The sequence below is a fragment of the Triticum dicoccoides genome, chromosome 3A (genome assembly GCF_002162155.2).
Source record: "Triticum dicoccoides isolate Atlit2015 ecotype Zavitan chromosome 3A, WEW_v2.0, whole genome shotgun sequence".
NCBI lineage: Eukaryota > Viridiplantae > Streptophyta > Magnoliopsida > Poales > Poaceae > Triticum > Triticum dicoccoides.
The window spans coordinates 36,816,280-36,838,544 of NC_041384.1; the positions used below are offsets into that span (position 1 = coordinate 36,816,280).

The window sequence follows — 22,265 nt, forward strand, 5'->3', positions numbered from 1 at the left end:
TGCAATTTCATGTGTTTTTTTTTAATCAGATGCAATTTCATATGTATGCGACAGGTACGGAATATTTGAATATGCATGTTCACAAGAACAAAAAAAGAACAAATCTGTTGGTTCTGGTTCAAGGAAGACCAATACAAAGAACAGAATATAATACAGAGGTGTGGTTTGAAAACAAAGGACCTCATGACATAATCTAATGGGGTTTGTTATGCCTTCCTGTTTCTTATACGCAATTGTTAGCAAAGCTTCAAATTAGGACATCAACTTATCGTTACAAAGATAAATATGTACTATCTCTAATCCTATGTCTGGTAGACCATCCTTCTCAAGCATCACCCAAACTGAGAAAATTACGACAATGACACCCATCCAAGTAACAAGAAAGAGACACGACACATGACAATCAGCCTCTCTTGGAGGAGTTTACATTTGACACCCAATAATGTAACACATCGTACAACAGTGTAGTAAAGTTCTCGCATATATATCTGTCCTCTGGCCTTGCTTAATAATAACACATAATTTAATCTCCAGAAAGAATCTTTCTAGCAACAGGTGGTAAAGCCTCTCTACACAAGCTACCTACGGCAGAAGGGCTGGCTCTCTTCGTGTGACACACTTCCTCCGCACAGAGTGGGCGGGGGATGATATTGCTTACAAAAACGGTGTGGCGGTGATCCAAGGTGTCATGGATAGACGTTGCCCCGGTCGGCAAGATACTATGAGCTGAGGTGGAAGATTTGACAGTCCGGTTCGTAGTTGCCCTTGGAAGCAGCCTGCTCAAACTTCTTCAATGGCCCTTCGTTCTCTGTCAAGCCTGTCTGGATAAAGTAGCGCGTCCACCATGAATTACTCCGCAACTTTGCCTGTCAACAACACAAAACACAGCAGGTTTTGTCAGTCAAGGCTCTCTGTCACCTGGATCAGAAAAGTATCATCAGAATTTCACAGCCTTCAGTCAGGCGCTTCCTTATTCTATAGGTTCTGGAGCATGTGAATACTTGCACTACATCAGCTACTACTGACAAATCTCACAATCAATAGCACAAATGTACAGCCTAGCAGACTTGGCAATGTGCAACACTGATGTGCAACACAGTAGGTCAGAAACTTGGTTAACATATGAGATAATGAGATACAATTCATTCTATAATGTATTGATGCGATATATCCAAACATGAAAATGTCACATGAGCAGGATTTGGTAAAGCATAAGCACGGATCACTGGGTGACTATTAACCTATTGGGTAAACACAGAACTCTTCAGTGATTTATAATGATTCCTTTTTGGGTCACGAGCATTAAATGTGTTCAATTTGTTTTAGCTTGAGTTCAGTAAAGTGGACATCATGAACTTGATGTCATATAGGAAACATTTCTTAAGGCCGCCATGCCAGCAATGAGAAGTCATTTGTACGTACCGGTCTTCCAAATTTTGGTAGCTCAGAAACTTTAGCCTTCTGCTGTCCTGGATTGCCTGGATAAGAGTAACAGAAATAAATATTAGCTTGGATATTTTATATCATCCACCAGACACAAGCAAAACATGTACATATACCACAGAATTAATGGTCATTAAATAATATTGTATAAATACAAACATCAAGCTGTACTGCTATTCCCCAACAAGTCAGAAAAGGGAAGCATTTCAGGATGTGCGCGGCCAAAGTTTCTACAGTTTGGCACCAATATGTTTAGAAACATCTATACTCAGAACGAAGGAACTAAAGATTTGATTTGGAAAGTACTTCCATGCTATTATAATTGTTGGGATCTACAGATATACTCAACTAGTGGTCAAAGTTGTGTTTTGTGGACTATGTTATATCCAAATAACACTGCTATGTTACTTAATAACAGTATTATCAGAAATAAGTTCGAGGGGAGCCATCCTCAACTATTGGCAGAACATTGGCAGGAACAAGGCAAAAGTAAATAAAAAGGATTGCTCTCTCTATATCTCAGAAATACATACAAAGAAGATCAGTAATGTTATCTCTGAAGATGAACAAATGCATGCAACTATACTCCCTCCATTCCTAAATATAAGTCTTTGTAGAGATTCCACTATGAACCACATACGGATGTATATAGATGCATTTTAGAGTATAGATTCACTCATTTTACTCCGTATGTGGTCCATAGTGGAATATCTTCAAAGACTTATATTTAGGAACGGAGGGAGTACATAAAATAAAGGTCCTCCCAAAGAAAAGGAAGTAAATGTCCCAAAATGAAAAGAGAAGGACATACCAGTAAAGATAACAAGGCCATCGGTGGAGACCCTTGCTAAATCTGGAAGTGTTTTGTTCAGATACCTTGGGGTCAGATAATCCAAAGCATCTGACACGACAACAAGGTTAAAAGAATCTGGGCGGTATGGAAGAGAGAACTTGATATCAGACAAACGGACAAATCCCTTGCGCACAAGGCTTTTGCAGCTACTATCAGCATCATCCAAATCATAAGGCTCCACTCCCCATGCTTCCTTCCCTTCTTTCAACAAGTTAGAAACTACTGTACAACTATCTGGGCCTACATGGAGAACCTTCTGCATAGCACTGCCATACGCCTTTTTAAGATAAGGAAGTGCCTGGATAACTTCTGATGTGCAAGAACCTGGATGCAAATGCAAAACAAAGGAGGTAATTAAAGGAGGACCATACAATTCCTCCCAGTCATGATCTGGGAAACAAAATACAAAGAAGACAGTAACACACAACACAATCAGATCAACCAAAAATCAATGTTCACTGAAGACCAGGCCACTGTAAAATATCTGTGTTGGCTTGTAACAAGCTGATAATTAACCATTTCTAAGATACTCCCTCCGTCCCATAGTATAAGACGTTTTTGCAAGCTAACATAACTTATAAAAGTGTCTTATATTGTGGGACGGAGGGAGTAGTTTATTATAACTTTGGGGATTTACCACTTGGCTATTCTGACAATTATGATAACAGAGTAAACAAGGATAACAAATTTCCTGCATTAGAGCAGACCACACGACAAAATTATGTTGGTAAGATACAGTTTGCTTGTTGTGTGAGCATATTAATAATTTAATATGCACTATTACATCTCCTAATGAAAACTAAAGACAACCTTATAACAAACAAACTAGGAGGCTGGAAGAACAAATATAGATAAGAGTCAAAATGCAGGATAGGCCCAGGACACTCCTATTATCAATCAAATCAACACATATAATGTGGATGTCCCATGTGAGCATCATGTGCTGTAGTGCTATTAAACAATGATACAACAACAGAATATAATATCTTCAATGCAAAGTATGGTACTTGTAGCAAAAAAGTTTGAAACAACAACTGCACAATACATTATAACGAGAGTAAGCTTGAAACAGACAGAAAAGGGAACAGTTTCGAGTTACAAGTAAAAACGTTCACAACGTATCCAACTCACAAGTTCAGGAGGCATAATTCAGAAACTTGCATCAGGTGACTCTATAAATAAGAGTAAGATTCGGCTTGACACACGGAAGAAGTGACACAAAAGAATTATATACCTTCAGCTCTGCTCACAGATTCTCTGCTCGTAACAGTTACACCTGGCCATTGGGGAAAGAGTCAAACAAGAAGTATTAGATCACAATATTTACATCTTTCTCACTGAGGCCAGACCACAGATCAGTAACTTCAATCACAGAGTATATCCATAACACCATATAACAGTCCTAGAAACCCCAATACTATTTGAATGTGACAACCAGTTTATTTTCGAATAAAGTGTGGATGATCAATTAATATATAAACAGCAGGTACAATACAACTCTACTCTAGATACTTTATCACAAATAACATCACTACAAGCACACATACTCCCAAATTCAGTATCGACTCGCTAACTGAAACAACTTCAGTTGAAAGCAGAGCAGAGAACAGAGCAACAGAGCTGCTTTCATGGCAGTGTTGCAAATTTTGCCAGCCATTTTGCAATCTACACAGCAATTACACAGACACACGGCAAGGGAAACGCGTACCGAAGCTGGGAATTTGCAACCCACCTGAGCCGCTGTTGAAGTAGACGATGAGAATAATCACTCCCTGCAACAAACAAACAAACAACCAGCAGCAGAAACGTCTTGAGCATTCAGCCAAACAACAGCGTCAGCACTCTAGCGAGGGAGAAGAGGGGGTGAAAGGTGGTTACCAGGGCGAGCAGTGCCATGGTGAGCACGGAGGGCGAGCGCGACTTGTGGTGGAGCAGGCTGGCGACGGTGGGCAGGCCCCCGTCCGAGGCCCGGCGGCCGGGGTTCACCGCCCTCCTCGACATCCTCCGCTCCTTGGTCCCCACCCTGCCCGACGGGATCGATCCGCTCGGCCGAGCTTCTCCCCTCTCCCTCCTCGATCACCCTGCGCCGACGAGTCGCGGCGTCAGATTGAAACAGCCCGCACCCACAAAAACCTAAGAGAAACCAACTCCCGCAATGCCGCGAGCGCGCGCGTCCCCCGCGGCGCACAGGCAGATCGATCGGCCGCGCGGGGGACTGGGCCTGGGCTCACGCGCGCCGCGGGCTCGCACGGAAACCCCGGGAATCGCGGCGACTGCTGCGGGGGGGAGGAGAGGGTGGGTACCTGTAACGGCGGCGGCGGTGGCGGGGAGGGGGTGACGGCGTCGGCGTCGGCGTCGGCGGGGGCGCTAGGGTTGGGGCGGATCTGGGGGGCGGCGGAGCGGGGCGGGGGATCGGAGTGGAGTGGGGTGGGGGGAGAGCGAGGCGAGTGGGTGGCGATCCGACGAGATAGGGACGGGAATGGGAGCTGTCACGGAGTTAAGAGCCCGAATCGGTTTTATTATCGTGCCGCACTATATATACGCGTCGGTGCGCCGTGGATTAGTGCGGGGCGGCCCGAATCCCGGCGCGCATTAGATTCGGGGATGTCGGTCGCGGCGCTGCCGCACGCTGACCGCTGGGGCCTGTGACTCTATTTTTTTTCCTTTTATTTTCGCATTTTTTTTTCCATTCCGTCGGCTCGCTGGCCCGGGTTTGGGAGGTGGGTTCCGGCCCAACCCACACCAGCCAGGCCGCGTCAACGGTCGAACCGATGCGTTGACCCGGTCAAAATGATCGGCGCGCCTCGCACTGTCATTTCCCCTGTTGATGTTGCAACGCACTGCTCGAGTGGACTGGACAGAGTGGACGCTGGCCAGCTTTTTCCGGGCCGGCATGAAACCCGGCCGGCCCGCGTCGCCGTGTCAGGTCGTGACACGTGATGCGGGCTGTGCTTGGGCCGGGCCGGCCCGGTTGCATCCGGCACGTGTTGTGATTGTTAGGGGAACCTGTATAATGTAGTCATGTTTTCGTAAACAAAAAAATAGGGCTTTTCGGATAAATATTTATTACTCCCTCCGTCCCATAATATAAGACGTTTTTTTATACTAGTGCAATGTCATAAAACGTCTTACATTCTTGGACGGAGGGAGTAGTATATACAGTACTTCATAAGGTGCTTTAATTAGTTACTCAAAATAGAAAATGCATAATGTAGTTAAATTTTTTGATTTAAAATGATGAAGTGTAATATTTATTGTACTGGGCCATGTCTGCGATGGCCCGGGCCAAAGGCCGCATGGGCCATTAGGCCATGCTTGGGCCTTCCCTTGGCATGTAAACTGGGTCAGTCTAGTCCGGTTTGTCGGGGTCCGAAGCACAATGGGTTCAGACCTGACTGGCATGGCACGGGCCTTGTCCCAAGTTTAAGCACTAGTATAAAGTAAGGTTGCAATGGCGAAGGTAAATCAAACACCACTCCATTGTTCTTTTTTCCCCCTAAAAAAAGGTAAATCAAACAACACTCCATTGTTCTTTTTTTTCCCTAAAAAAAGATAAATCAAACAACACTTCAAAACTGCACACGTGTATGCTTGGTCTCTTCTTTGTGCCTTCTCTCCCCAGCGGCAAAGGAAAAAATGATAGCGAGAAAAATCCTCAAGTAAATCACGCCGTTAATCTTTGGATAGCTGTCTCGACCAATATACATGTATAGCTACCCGGCCATGAATACTGCCAGTTATCTACTTAATTATCTTGGTCCTGGTGCCTTGTGGTGCATTTTTGTAGTCAACAACTACTCCTTGTATGGAAAAGAGACAAAATAGGTTATACTGCTCGACTTCAAGGATACAATCAGCATTGATCCGTAGCAAGCCTTCAGATCCTAGAACGGTAGCACTCTTTTTTGCAATCGGGAAGGTGTCATGTGCAGGTCCTGGAACGATGGCACTCCCATTCTCAACCTCTTCTCTCAAGATTCCAATGAGTTTCTTTAGATGGACATCATTCCACACCGCCTTCTCAGTCATACTTCAATCAAGCAAAAAAAGGTCAATACTCCACCCCTTGTGTAACAATTATACATTATGTAAACAAAAGAACTGTCAAATCTGCATGAGCGTAACACTACTACAACTGGATGCTATCGAATCATAATTTCAAACAAAAAAGGCAATCATTTGCCCGTATAAGCATCAGCGCATACACATATGAAGCACAAATCCACTCACATATAAACTTGAAAGTGCACTAGAGAGTAGCAATATGCAACAAAGTACTAATGAATGTGAACTCACAGTATCCAATTTATGGCTAATAATCATCCAATCACTGAAAGCTGGAAAAAAAACATTACATGAACAGAGAAGGTGAGATCAATAGGAAGTATGGACGGGGGTGGGGGGATGAGAGAGGGGAGGAGTGGAGTACCTTGCTGTGGACGGGGGATGGCAGCGGCTCGATGCAGTGCACGGAGGGCAGCGGCTCGATGTAGTGCATGGAGGGGTAGCGTTTGGGTGGCTGGACAGACGGGGAAATGGAAGCGCATCGAGGGAGGGTATGTCGAAGGGCGGCGCAGCGATGGATGACCGGCCAAATGGCAGCGCTGCCCGGTGATCCAACCTTAGCTCGTGATAACAACGACTGCTTCCTGGTTTTGTGTTTTTTTACAGGAGAGCGAGGAATGGGGGAGCCCTTGGCAGCTCTCTTTTTTAGGGAGGAGGAGGGTTGTTCGATTGCTCGCGTCACACGCACTGGAAGAAAAATAATGAATCATTTTTCACTTGGGAGTGGTAAAGGAGGGCAAATAGTATCCAAGTTCTAGGGAACGGTTGAAAACGGTTGGTTTAGAAGCCTGAGAAGTTGGGGTTGGCCTGCTGCGAGATTTGCACTGCATAAAAGCTGTGGGTTCTCCAAAAACTGTTTCAAAAATTTATCCCTTTGGTTGGCTTCTAGCTTCTTCAAAGCAAAAGTTGGTAATAAAGCCCAACGAAATACAACCTAAACCATGATGCCGTTCTTTTGGTTTATGTTCGCCCATGACAATTGATAACGACGCTTGAGAAGCGTCTGCTCTTCCCATCCCTCTTCCACCTTCACTTGGGGCTTGAGAACCATGAGATGTTTGTGTTCTTCCTATCCCCCCTCTTCCCCTTCCTCCTTCAGGATGGGCTGCAACTAGGAAACATAGTATAAGATCCTATCATTTTTGAAGAAAGTAGAAAGAGAATAATAAATATAATTATACCCACTATTTTATTAATTACTATTTAAGTTCACAAATATAAGATGTTTTGGATATTTCAATATGGACTACATACAGACTAAAATGAGTGAATAAACACACTAAAAGTTAGAACATCTTATATTTGTGAACAGAGGGAGCAACACCCTATGTTCACAGTTTATTTGGTTTATGTCATAGACATGCCTTGCCACATTTCATATTTCTATGGTCCATGGGTCATAGACCTAATCGTGGCCCACCCTTTGTTGACAAACCATCACATTTCCTAAACTTTTATGTTGCAAAACTAATGTTGGATAAAAAATGCTTGACAGGCTAACACCATCCGAGTAATCACTTAATTTCTTAGAAACCATTCCCTGATGTATTTTCTTTACATGTTCTTGGGACTCTCTCCACATTGGGAGACCTAATTGCCAAATACTATTCAAGAATTAGATTAACATTTGAACTGTCTAGTCTCTCCATTCTCATTTTATTCTTGTTCAACATTTGCAGAAGAGAGTTTCCTATGTGGCATTTCTGGTAGTCGTATTTACCCCGGCGCACAACAATTGCAAAAAAAAACTAATAACCATGTCGCAATAGAGAAATACAGATGGAGAACAAGAGATGAAGCCAGCGGATGATAAATTCCTGCATATTGACACTAAGTTTCTTCTCATTCATCAGCAAATATGCATATGTAGTCCCGTTGATCGTCCATAGTAGAACATCAGTAAAAGCCGAAGAGGAAAAAGTAGTGAGAACGACAAGACTTGATGATGCAATAGTACAAGAACCTTCAATCTACTGCAATCATGTCCATGGAATTTGATTGGATCAAAGCTGTTCAATTTTCCTTTTTGTACATTATAATGACATGACTATATGGTTTTTTGTATGAACACAAGAGGTTTTAAGATGGTTTGTGACTCTGATCGACATTGATCTCATGGCTTTTAATCCAAATATATTGAGTGTTCCCTGTCACAAGTGCCCCCTCCAAGTTGACATTTGTTAAATTTACCTGCATGATGAAACAAGAAAAGCTAAATCACAATAATAAGTTCGCTGAACCGAATGTATGATGTTCAGCCAAATCAGAGCAGCACAAGCATATAACTGTTTATTTTGAACCTAAACTATCATAATATCCTGCTGCGTACGCTGTCGAGCGACTGATGTACCTTTGTCTCATTTTCCAGCTAGAAGCCGTCGTTTCTAAGGTCGGCGTCAGAGACATCAGCGTTAGAAGTATAATGCGTTTGAGATAGAGATAGAATTAGTAATGTCTTGTCTTGTACTCCAAGTTTCTACCCCACCATGTACTCTATATAATCCCTCACGAGGGTTAGATCACAACAACATAATATTCATCCATCCTACAATTTCTACATGGTATTAGAGCGGTCACACCACTTCTGCAGCACACCACCCCCGAGCCCCGAGGAGAGGGGGCACGACACCCGATCAATCAAAGATTAGATTGTTCTCGCAGTTTAGATTCAAATTTTCAGTTCCCCGTCATTAGATCAATTTCAATTTTAGAAATTCTCATTAAATTAGTTTTTCCATTAGCTATCAAAAAAATCCGACGATCCTTAGATGCAATTCGGTGAAAAGAAAATGCATTCTCATACGTCAGGCGTAGGCATCCATCTCGTTCGTATACGCGCATCTCCCGGCGGCTGCGTCTGCACCGACTTCTTCATCCGATCTGATCAAGCCGTCGCCAATAAACTAGAAGGCGGCACACTCATGCGGCGGGGCAGGTTGACCCTGTCACGACCGCACGATCGACTGCAACGCGCGCGAACTACGGGTAGCCGGCGACTTGAGCGAGATCGCGAGGAGCAGGCGTACGCGGGGCTCGGGCGGCGGAGCAGCGCCAGCTTCGATCCGGGCTACACACGGCAGGCAACAGCTGTCTCCACGCGCGGGACTCCAGCCCAGGAACAAGTTGGCTTCATCGATCTAGCAACCAACCATGAGCTAGGCACACAAGGAGATCAGCAGAATCATTATGTTTGCATGCAACCATGCAGGTAATTTCCATCGGTGCTAACCACTTCGTCTATCCAGAGCACACAGGACGGCGCTTCTCGCGATCGAATCCGTGTAGGCACTATGCCTGTACCAATAAGATCGTCCGGCGCGGCCCTGTCTCTGTTCGGACCCGCTGTCCACCATCTAGCGATCTGCATCTGCACCAAACCATCATCTACACCGAGTGCTGCATCCCGAGCCCAGCTACATCACCTCCTGCATCGACCAACGCCGCCGATCTATACCTTCACCGAGCTGTCTAACCTGCACCGAGCAATCTGCACCGACCTGCGCCACATCATTGAGCTGTATGACTACATCACGCTCAAGAAGAAAAAAGAATCTTAGTCGAGCACATCTATGAGAAGCGACCGTGACATGCACCGACTTCTCCGACGCGACACGGCATCGACACATCGTCGTCGCCAAGGACGCCTTCAAGTGACATCATCGTTGACACGCCGCTGCAAAGTCATTGCCGACACTTCATCGCCAAGGTCTTCATCAACATGGTCTTGACCAACAACTTTGTCAACACACCGCCGCCGCCTCGTCCACAAGATGGATACCTAGCGTCTGACAGACTTTTCTGCAAGACGCGACCTCGACGACGGCAATGACCACGTCACGACGACGGCATCAACCACGTCATCCACGACAGCACGACTGCGTCGACACATCGTCACTGTAGTGACGACCCCTACACGGCCACACGGTTCTGGCAAAACCGATGTGTGGTTGATGGGTTTTCTCTAGTCCTGCCAAAACCGGTGGACTCATCGCTGACGGCACACTCTGACATTCGCAAGGTGCATCGTTCACGACTGCAGTTTCGTCCTCTACAACATAGTGCATTTTTTTCGTCTCCGGCTTTGTGTGGCTTCATCATCCACGACGACTACACCATCGACTATGACTACCTTGACCACGGTTACATCACCATCATCGGCTACCTCGACATCACATTAATGGCTACATCTACAGTTACTCATCGGCAACAACTCCAGTCAACAGCGTCCGCGTTGTCACTAGCGTCCACGCCACTTCCGCTGTGACTGTGGGAGGGAATAGAGGAGAGACAAGGAAGGCACCAGAAGGAGACACAGTCACCGTCCTAGGTGCCGACACATCAGAGACGACAGAAGCCCAAGACTTCAAATTCAGTCGCAATCGTGCGCTTCGCTCCCGCTACGACTGAGCGGGAATGTTAGAAGTATAATGTGTTTGAGATAGAGATAGAATTAGTAATGTCTTGTCTTGGAGTATTGTACTCCAAGTCTCTACCCCATCATGTACTCTATATAATCCCAGGGTTAGATCACAACAACACAATATCCATCCATCCTACAATTTCTACAATCAGCACCTAAGTCACCATCAAACAGCCAAAATTTTGTAGGCAGTCATAACTTTATGGCTTGACTCTTGGCATATGCAGTGCAGGAATCACAAGTTCAAAACAACCACCTGTTAGGTCTGCATCGAGGAAGCTGGCGGCAAGCAGCTTTGCACGGTTTCGCCTCTGAAGTTGTTCCGCCGCAGTATAGACTGCAGCTAGAACACAGATTTAGAAAAACAGCCAAAACACTCTGAATATTCAGTGGTTCAGTTTTATTTCTTCAATGAAAGTTCGGTCAGAACCTGCGTGCTACATGAATCTATCCAAATCCAAGTACATGAATCTATCCAAGGACCAGCCCTGGTGTGGATTCCGGCCTAACCCCGGCCTGCCAAGTCAAAAGTCGACACTAGATGGCATGATTAGAGTCAGTGCGCCTGACACCATAGTAGCAAACCCCGCCCTTAGATAACCATGTGAATACATAGCATGCATATCCAGCTTTGAACGGTGAAGAAAGTGGGTGCTATTCCCACGTGATATTATATGCTGATCAGACCACTTGTGCACTAAATTAAACGCCGATGATCGAACCCATGTATAATGCATTGTACTCTCCCTCTGTAAAAAAATATAAGATCGTTTACATCACTAGTTTATATTAATCTAAATGATCTTATATTTCATTACGGAGGGGGTATCTAGCTAGCTAGTGCATCATCTGAGAGTGGACAACAGAAAGCTAGTGCATTTTTATTCGAGGTTCGTGCCTATAAAGCAAGGCACAATGGGGAACACTCAAACTCCGAACCATGTTCTCGCCTCTGCCTTGCAGCTGTAGGCACTCCAAAACAACAAGAAGAAGAACAACAACAAGAAAGAAGGAGGAGGGAAAACCTGGAAAGGAGATCCCTAGGTACGTATGTGATTCACACCACGACACGATCGATCCATGAATAAATGAATAATATGTCTGCCAAAATATGCTTCCTCCGTCCTTATTTCTATTGCGCCCAAATATTTCAAGGTTCAATTTTGACAATCATTTTGACCAGCAAAACATGTTTATGCGTCATAAAAGTTATAGTTTCCGACAGTATAATTTAGTATTTCAATATGCATCTGACGTGAGATTTATAGGTTAAAAATCTGACGCCCATAGGTACGTCGTATCTCGATTGAATGCATGGCAATTAGTAGCTGCAACATGGCAATTTTTCTGACAATTTTGCACTACATGGCAATTTTCATTTTGAAACATGGTGAATCCTTTACTACGTAAGCATGGTAAATTTATCTGTTTTCACATGACAAATCTGGGCGTTCGCTGAGAAACACTAAGAATATGATGTCGGACTTTAACATTTACCATAACTTAATAACATGTGACTAATATATTAAGGGTCCAATTATTGCTCCAATTCAATCACGAAACAGGATGGTACCATGTAAATAGAGATGTAGGGAGTACTCCCTCCGTTTCTTTTTACTCCGCATATAAAATTTGGTCAAAGTCAAACTGCACAAAGTTTGACCAAATTTATATAAAAAATATGAACATCTATAATACTAAAACTATATAGTATGAACATACGTTTCATGGTGCATCTGATAATGTTGATTTCATATTGTAAATGTTTATATTTTTTAATATAAAGTTAGTCAAACTCTACAAAGCTTGACTTTGACCAAACTTTATATGCGGACTAAAAAGAAACGGAGGGAGTATTATATTAGTAGTATTGACTACTTAAAATTAACCTTTACCTTATGTATGCATACATAGAGAATACTGATGATCGATCAACATATACATGTATGCAGAGCAACCTGGCCATGAAAGTGAATACAGTCGAAAAGCTACTTCTCTTGGTGTTGGTGACCTTCAGTGCACATCATGTGGTCGTCGTGTGCAGCTCCTCCTTCTTACATGGAAATGACACAGATATGTTATCACTGCTTGACTTTAAGGATGCAATCAGTCTCGATCCACAACAAGCCTTCATGTCTTGGAATGATAGCACCCACTTTTGCAATTGGGAAGGTGTCTTGTGCACAGTGAAGGCTCCACGTCGTGTCATCTCTCTAAACCTTACAAGTCGAGGTTTAATAGGACAAATCTCTCCTTCACTTGGGAACCTAACATTTCTACATTCTCTAGCCCTGACAGAGAACACACTTACTGGAGACATCCCAACCTCCCTCGGTCACCTGCATCGCCTCCAAACCCTACGTCTGAATAATAACACACTGCAAGGAAGGATACCGAGTTTTGCAAACTGCACAGAGCTAAAGGTGTTTCATGTTGCATTTAACAATCTAGTCGGCCAATTTCCTGCTGATTTTCCTCCTCACCTTCAGATGTTGCAGGTTTCAGATAATAACCTTACTGGCACCATCCCACCTTCTCTTGCCAATATCACGACACTAACCCACATTACCTTCTCTTATAATCACATCAGGGGAAATATTCCAAGTGAGTTTGCAGATTTGGCTAGCCTGCAGTACCTGTATGCAGCTGTCAACCAGCTAACAGGCAGATTTCCACAAGCCATCTTGAATCTTTCTACTCTCATCGGCCTTGACCTTGGTCCCAATGGTCTAAGTGGAGAGGTACCACCAAATCTCTGTGCCTCTCTGCCCAATCTCCAGATACTTGTATTAGCGGAGAACTTCTTTATAGGAAACATTCCTAGTTCATTCACTAATGCTTCCAATATATATGATGTTGATTTATCAATCAACAACTTCACCGGATTGGTGCCCACCACGATTGGTAGACTTACCAAACTCTCATATTTAAATCTTGGACAAAATCAACTCCAAGCTAATAGCAAGCAAGATTGGGTGTTTTTGGACAACTTAGGTAACTGCACTGAGCTACAGATGTTCTCCCTGAGTTCAAATCGTATATCGGGGCATGTACCAAGTTCACTGGGTAACTTTTCCAATCAACTCCAAGAATTATACCTGGGAGAAAATCAACTATCAGGAGATTTTCCTTCGGGCATAGCGAACCTTTGCAACCTTATTCTGTTATCATTGGGGGCTAATCACTTTACGGGTGTGGTTCCGGAGTGGATAGGGACAGTTAAAACTTTGCAACTAGTAGATTTAGGAGGAAACTACTTCACCGGGGCTATTCCATCATCCTTGTCAAACTTGTCTCAATTAGGATCTCTATATCTTGACTCGAACCAGTTCATTGGTCATATACCACCAAGCCTCGGAACCTTACCAATGCTTCAATGTTTGGACATTTACAACAATAATCTTAGTGGTAGAATTCCAATGGAGATCTTCAAAATTCCAACACTGTTCATACTTAAATTGTCTTCCAACAGCCTTGATGGACAACTTCCTACCGACATTGGAAATGCCAAACAACTCGTACATTTGTTACTTTCATCGAACAAGCTATCCGGAGATATTCCAAACACTTTGGGTGATTGTGAAAGTTTAGAAGACATCGAGCTAGGCTCGAATATTTACAGCGGAAGTATTCCTGCTTCATTAGGCAACATAAGCGGCCTCAAAGTTTTGAATTTGTCTGCCAATAACTTAACTGGGTCAATACCAACATCTCTTGTCAACCTACAACTTCTTGAGAAACTAGATTTGTCATTCAACCATCTAAAAGGAGAGGTTCCAACAAAAGGGATATTTAAGAATGCAACTATTGTGGGGATTGATGGAAATCAGGGGCTTTGTGGTGGGGTACTAGAGTTACACATGCTAGCATGTTCTGTTATGCCTTTAAATTCAATTAGGCACAAGAGATCCCTGATGCTCAAAATAATTACTCCAATAGCCAGCATGGTGTCACTTGCTATGGTCATATTTGTTTTATTTCTTTGGAGAGGAAAACACAAGAGGAATTCTGTATCACTGCCATCATTTGCTACAAAATTTCTCAAAGTTTCTTTCAAGGACCTAGCCAAAGCAACACATTGATTCTCAACGTCCAACCTAATTGGCAGAGGGAGTTATAGTTCTGTATACCAAGGAAAACTAGTGGAATATGAAAATGAGGTCGCCATAAAAGTCTTCAACTTAGAGACAAGAGGAGCGCAAAAGAGCTTCATTGCAGAATGTAATGTGTTGAGAAATGTGCGGCACCGTAATCTGGTCCATATCATAACTGCATGCTCAAGCATCGATTCTAATGGTAATGACTTCAAGGCCCTAGTGTACGAGCTGATGCCAAGAGGAGACTTACATAAACTGCTATACTCGAACCGGGACCATGAAGGCTCTTCTGATTGGTACGTCATTACAATGGCTCAACGCATAAGCATTTTGGTGGATGTAGCAGATGCACTGGAGTACCTACACCACAACAACGAAGGCACAATGGTTCATTGTGATTTGAAGCCTAGCAACATTCTTTTGGATGACAATATGACAGCTCATGTTGGAGACTTTGGCCTGGCAAGATTCAAAGTTGGCTCAACTACATCATCTCAGTGTAATTCAAGTTCTTCTTCGGTTGCCGTAATGGGAACAATTGGATATGTTGCTCCAGGTAATTGACTCTTAATAAAATCATGTCAGCACATTTATTTTCTCCATTGTATATCAATGAAAGCAAAATTCACTACTTCTCTATTCATTAATCTGTAGAATATGCAAGAGGTGGTCAAGTTTCAACAGCCGCGGATGTTTACAGCTTTGGTGTCGTTCTCCTCGAGATATTCATTCGAAGAAGGCCAACTAATGACATATTTAAGGATGGACTGAACATTGTGAAGTTTACAGAGATTAGCTTCCCTGATAGGGTATTGGAGATGGTCGATCCCCAGCTGCTACAGGAGTTGGAGGAAACTCCAGTGGCGTTGAGGGAAAAAGGTGTAAATTGTCTGCTACCTATTCTAAACATTGGCCTTTGCTGCACCAAGTCATCTCCAGGTGAACGCATCAACATGCAGGAGGTGTCTGCCAAGCTACATGGAATCAAGGATGCATATTTGAGAAGCAGTTCTGTTGTTTCAGTAACATTAGCTACCTGAATAAGTTGTTGTACTTGTATAATTGACGTTTATCACATACTCCCTCCGTTCCGAATTACTTGTCGCGGGTATGAATGTATCTAGATGTATTTTAGTTCTAGATACATCCATTTCTGCGATGAGTAATTTGAAACGGAGGGAGTATAATGTATGTAAGGACCCAGATTTACAACCAAACCCTCTGTGTGTTACTGTATCAGCCCAGGGCACTGAAAAACTGAGATGAATAGCATTTTCATGTATCAATATTACAAAACAAACATATATTTTATTTACTACTCCCTCCGATTCATATTTATTGTCGCTGATTTAGCACAAAGTAGTACTTGTATAAGGAGAAAGGAACAAAAGAATAAGTTCTGTGTGATGGTCACTCAACCGGATACAGAGTTTCCAGCAAAATTCAGACCAGCCATGTACTCCTACTTAGTCTGAACCCAAACGATTATATATGATCTGCTTTGCTGCCACCGTGTAGCTACTACTGTAACCTTGTCACATTTGCCAGAGAGATGTTTCTAAGTAGATCAGCGTCCGAGAGACAGGCACCTGTGCTGACAATCACACTTTTTTTTTCCCAGAACTTGACACATGACAGTGAGCAAGCATCACGACAACTAGTTGACTCTCTACTAGTTGGGACAGACGAGAATATAAGGAACAAATGCAAACCAGTGGCCTGCCTGTAGGGTCTGCTTCAGGCGCCGAGCAGCTTTGTGCCTTTGAAGTGTGAAGTTTGTCTGCCGCAGGATCGACTGCAGCAAGAACACATATTCAGAAGGGGAGTGCTTCGGTACAACCCCCCCTCCCCCTAAAACGTATAGTGGGTAGTATGGTAATTTCACATTAGGTATAGAAATACCCACCCGACGCCGTACGTCGCGCGCGACGTCGTACGCCCGCCCGCGTATGCCGCACCCGTCGTTGTACGCCCGCCCGCCCGCGTACCCGCACCCGTCGCCGTACGCCCTCACGTCTCGACATTGGTGTCGACAGTTGTTGGAGGAAAAAAAAAAGACACGGTAGCCGCCGACGCCCGCCGTCGAAACCCTGAACCCTAACGCATCCACGCCGTCTTCACATTGGCCCCCATCTGCACGAAGTCGCCGTCGCCCGAGTCGCGGCCCAAACAGGCCGCCGCGCGTGCCCCGGCGCCTTTACCGCTGCCGCGCGCGTGCCCGCCGCCGCATTCCATTCCCGTCGCCCAGATGGCCGCCCACCCGCGATCTACGTCGCCGCCTCCCTCCGCGCACTACGCCTACTACGACCAGCCATCGTCCTCACGCCGTCGACACCTGCCTCCGCCGGACAGCAACGTCACGCCGTCATCACGTTCGTCATCGGAGGAAATGGATCCAGCTGAAATCCTCGCCGCCGTGCAAGAGGTTGGTTTGAGACATTGTTGTGCTTGATAAGATAGTTGTTTTAGGGATGATGTTACACGGTGTTTGATTCATCGTACAATTTTTTTTAACTATATATAGTTAGAGGAGGAGGGAGATTATGATGGCGATGATTACGGCGAGGACAACGAAACCTCGTCACGGAATATGGATGAACCTCGTGAGGAGAACTACATGAGTTTGGATGAATCTTATAGTGGCAATGTAAGTGTGATCAATGTTGATAAAACAATAAATATGAGGGGGTAAATATGATAGACCGCACGGAAAATTTAATATTTTTTTGCATGATGCAGTGACATGGCGATGATGATGATGATATGGATATAGATGATTCATTTGCTGAAAGTGCACTCCGGGTATGTTATTAATAAAATCAGAGAAGAAATGACATAATAACCATATGAGCGCTTACATGTTTCTTTTTGCAATGCGCGCAGATGGACGAGGACGGGGACTTTGTGAGGAATATTGTGGACGATGAAAGTGACAAATCGCACGTTGATGCATCTCATGATGACAGCTCCAGCAAAGTAAGCTTTGAAACTTACATCACTACAGTACATTTTAAAATTATAACTGACTGACATAAATGGTTTAATGCATTAATTTACAGGGAGATGTAGATGGTACAAGCGGGAATGATGAGCATGTTGGTGATGATCTGTTTAATTTTGACATCGGATTTGATGAATATCAGCAAGAATCATTGGACATGCATTGGAAGGTCATGAGGAAGACGTTCAAGTCATTAGGAGATGCTTACAATTTCTATAATCAGTATGCGTACGAGCGTGGTTTCAGCGTAAGAAAGGACTCACTAAAATATTCGAAAGGTCCTGAGGCAACTAAGCGCTTGAAAAAGTATATGTGTGCGAGAGCTGAGAAACGACAGGCAAAACGTTGTACAATGGAAGGCAGGACCCGCAGGCTGAGAGGGGAGACTCGTTGCTTCTGCGATGCGCATATAACTTTGAAACTTGATAAAGAGCGTGACGTTTGGTATGTCAGCAGTTTCAATGATGATCGCAGTCACGTTCTAGCTAGACCGGATGAAGTCACGTTTCTTCGGTCTCACAATTAGATAAAAGAATATCAGAAGGCTGAGATCTTAACCATGGCAGGTGCTGGAATCAGGAAACATATGATTTATGATCAACTCGTCAGTAGGTCCGGGTCATATGCAAAGGCTGGTTTTGGGAGGAAGAAGCTTTATAACATGTGTTATAGAGAAAAAATGAAGTTGCTTGCACAAGGTGATGCAGACACTGCCATTGGGATCATGATGATCAGAAAAGAGAGAGATCCAAATTTCTTCTTTGATCACACCGTCGATGATGAAGGAAGGTTGAAAAACATATTCCAGTGTGATTCTCAATCACGTCGAGACTATGTTGACTACGGTGATGTGACAGTCTTCAACAACACATACAGGATGAATAGGTATGGCATGCCATTTATACCTTTTGTCGGTCTGAACAACCACCGTTGCACCACGATATTTGGTTGTGCTCTTGTGTCTGACGAGACGGAAGATACATATGTCTGGCTGCTTCAGACGTTTTTGAGGGCTCACTGTCAGAAGAGGCCCAGGTCAGTAATTACTGATGGAGATGCAGCTATGATTAAGGCCATAAGAAAGGTACTTTGGGAGGTTTGGCATCGTCTTTGCTCGTGGCATATTGAGAAGAACATGCAGAAACACCTTCATCATAAGTCTCTAAAGGAGTTCAGGTCTCTACTTTATTATGCCACTTCAAAAAAGGTATTCGAGGAGAGATGGGCAGCGTTTACCGCCAAATGGCAGTCGGAGAAAACAAAGACATGGTTACGTAGGATGTACAAGAAGAAAAGGCTTTGGACTGCATCATATCTGTCAGGTGGGTTTTTCTTAGGTATGCGAAGTAACCAGCGAAGTGAGAGTCTGAATTCATGCCTTCACTTGCATCTAGACTCCGGTATGACTATTGTTGATATGATTGTGCACTATGAGAACTGCATAGTTCGTCTCCGTGAGAATGAGGCACATGACGATTACACAAACTCACAGACAGTTCCAGTACCAGTATTGGATGAGTGTAAAGATATTGAGAAATCAGCTGCCCGTGAGTTCACTGCGGCAAACTTTTGTATCTTGCAGGAAGATATGAAGAAGGCATGGGAGCTAGAGGTCCTTGAGAGACTGAGAGGAGCAGACACTCACAAATTCATACTGACATGGAAGGAAAATAGAGATATCAGATTCACTATGGACTACACCCCAGGTAACTTAGAAGAAACTATGAAGTGCAGTTGCAGAAGCATGTATCGCAAAGGACTTCCTTGCAAACATATTCTTCACGTTCTGATTCAGCTACGCTTACGTGGGATACCCAAGTGTTTAGTACTGCGGGGTTGAGCCACGTTGCAAGGGGTGGACTTCCCGTGAAGCGCACTAGCGATCTGTTTGCATGGGGATGGGCAGGTGCAGGGGACAGAGCTAGGTACAACGAGTTGACTATCTTATCTGCTGAAGCAACTCATAAAGCATGCCATAAACTATTTTTATTCGACAAGTTGAAGGAGGCTCTGAGGGACATAATAGATAATGATTACACTGAGGAGGATGAGCCTGGTGTGGAGGTACAGTTTGTGAACGACGATGCATTCGAGCCTAATCAAAACCATGGTCTTGTTCGTGATTCCGCAAAAGTTAAAACCAAAGGCGCACAAAAACAGAATGTTAAAGGCCGCGGTAAGGATGGTCCTGATGTCACTAAAAATGGGCGACCAAAAGCTTTTGATGAGAAAAGCAAACGTCAATGTGGACAGTGCGGTGTTGCGGGTCATTATAAGTCCATGTGCCCTCAAAATCCTAAGTATGATTTTCTTATGTTATTGTATATGTTATTGTTCAAACCGAATTTATTTGTTCATTGTGAATTAAGACATATCTTATTGTTATGTAGGAACTTTGCTTAACTTGTGGAGTATGGAAGATTGGTTCACCCTTTGATTGAAGACAGTTTTATTATGGATGGCTATGGAAGATGGTTCCACCCTTTCATTGAAGACAATTTTTTAATGTTCTATACATTTGATCTTGAATAATTGTTATAATATGTTATATGAACTTATTTTACTTCGTTGATGTCAGACTATTTGGTTTTGATAACAGACTATGTAATGCAAGAAGGAGTTTTACTTTGTTTATTTTGATGTGTTAATTTTTACTATTAATTTTGTGCAAGTTGCTGTTGTTTATTTTGATATGCTCATTTTTGCATAGTACTGCCGTCGCTGTTTACTGTATATTTTCTGCATTGCACGGTCGCCGTCGCTTAGAACGCCGTCATTTAAAAAAAACACCCGACAAGTGCGCCGGCGGCACTGTCCCACAGTGGCAGCGTCGGCCGGCGGCACTGTCCCACCGGGCAGAGTCGGACGGCGGCAGTAGTACGAGGCAACGAAAGGAGTTCAATAGCCTATGTGCCGTCGGGTATATAAGCCGGTCGTCGCGCGCTCCGTCGGCCGAGGTGGGACTAAACATTCCAAGTCGCCCCGCGTGCTACTTGGGTCGTCGTCGCGCCGCGTGCTACTTGAGCCGTCGTCGCGCCGCGGGCGGAAACAATGGTATTGGGCCGGCCCACGTGGTCACGTGCGTCGCTGCAGGCACGGCGGCTGCAATAGCTAAGTTTTAGTCCCACCTCGCCCGACGGAGCGCGCGACGACTAGCTTATATACTGTAACACCCCGAGATTCATGCCACAGTAATCTCCCACTTCTCATGCCATGTCATCATGATTACCTTGCTAGTTGCCACTTGTTCAAAACATCAAGTCCAAAATTCAAAAATTTCTCAAACATGAATACAAAAATGTTCATCATGTGCCAAATATTCCACAACTAATATTGGTGGTGAATCAACATTTTTGCAAAGGGTTTAAGTGGCCTAAACTACTTAAAGCAGTGGCTAAAACAATAGTTTAAATGCCTTTTTACTCTATAAAAATTTCAAACTATTTCAAAAGCCTCACAGCCTTTTGTGGCAGTGCTAACTATTTCAATGTAATTATGTGGCCAAGTCCCACATTTTACAAAATCCATTTGGCAGCCCAAATATTACCATGCTTTTTCTGTAAAAAGAAAAGAGCAGAGGTAAAAGAAAAAGAAACCCCCCTGACCCCCCCGGGCCTTTGTCATCTGGGCGGCCCAACCCAGCAGCCCACCTCCCCCCGGTCGCCTCCCTCCTCTCTGTTCACCCGACCCAGTGGTCGCGCTCGCTGGTCGCCACCGAACCCTGTCGCCGTCCCCGTCGGGGAAGGGATAAGGGCGACGTCCCCTCGATGCCTCGAGCCCTCCCGCCCACTCACCGCACCCCACTCGCGCCAGTCCTTTCCCCTCGCCCGCTTCGTCTCTCCCTCGCACCCCAGATCCCCTCCCCATCGCATCCGAATGGCACGGCCGCCATGGCCGCCGTCGCCCTCGTGGCCACCGGCCACCACGCGCGTATTCGCCATGACGTAGCTCCTCGCCATCATCCGCTACGCCCCCTGGTGCCATCCGCAAGAGCTCGGAGGCGCTAGAGCGCCGTCACGCCGCCTTCTTCAACCTCTGTCCGCCTCGGGCCGCCGCACACCGACGCCGTCTCCGGCCACCTCGACTCTTCCTCGGGCCTTCCCAGCAACGGAAGTGAGCATCGGACCTCCGCCTCCCTCTCCCTCTCTCCCCGTGCTCTTTCCCGCGCCGTAGCTAGCTGTCGCCGCCTCCATGCCCTGCTCGCCGCCGACGAGATCGTGGCCGTCTTTGTGGTCGACGTCGCCGCCACCTGAGGCCACCGTTGAACTCCTGGAGCTCCCAGGAGCCCAACGAGCCTGAGCACGTGCCTCCCCGTGCCCCCTAGCCGCTAGCCCGACCACCCTCATCTCCGGCCGCCGCCTTGCCTCACCACCGACGGCACTCCGG

At 44.9% G+C, this 22,265-nt stretch overlaps 2 protein-coding genes across 3 annotated transcripts; one reads left to right on the top strand and one right to left on the bottom strand.

Annotated features, from left to right (window-relative positions):
- Window positions 1-395: 395 nt before the first annotated feature.
- Window positions 396-4,737, bottom strand: LOC119266892 (probable pectin methylesterase CGR2). 2 transcript variants are annotated; one of them, XM_037548173.1, is made up of 7 exons: window positions 4,600-4,737; window positions 4,175-4,377; window positions 4,005-4,068; window positions 3,531-3,572; window positions 2,255-2,620; window positions 1,423-1,478; window positions 396-866 (listed from the first exon to the last, which is right to left on the bottom strand). In XM_037548173.1, the coding sequence occupies exons 2-7, from the start codon at window positions 4,295-4,297 to the stop codon at window positions 720-722; spliced, it is 798 nt and encodes a 265-aa protein (XP_037404070.1). In that variant the 5' UTR covers window positions 4,298-4,377; window positions 4,600-4,737; the 3' UTR covers window positions 396-719. The 2 variants fall into 2 exon arrangements, with proteins under 2 accessions (XP_037404070.1, XP_037404071.1); XM_037548174.1 differs by having other exon boundaries at window positions 4,029-4,068; window positions 4,600-4,736.
- A 6,986-nt stretch (window positions 4,738-11,723) lies between these two features.
- On the top strand, window positions 11,724-16,149 carry LOC119266893 (putative receptor-like protein kinase At3g47110). Its single transcript, XM_037548176.1, has 3 exons — window positions 11,724-11,825; window positions 12,734-15,434; window positions 15,533-16,149. Exon 2 carries the CDS (start codon window positions 12,746-12,748, stop codon window positions 14,861-14,863), a length of 2,118 nt encoding a protein of 705 aa, XP_037404073.1. The 5' UTR covers window positions 11,724-11,825; window positions 12,734-12,745; the 3' UTR covers window positions 14,864-15,434; window positions 15,533-16,149.
- Window positions 16,150-22,265: the final 6,116 nt, after the last annotated feature.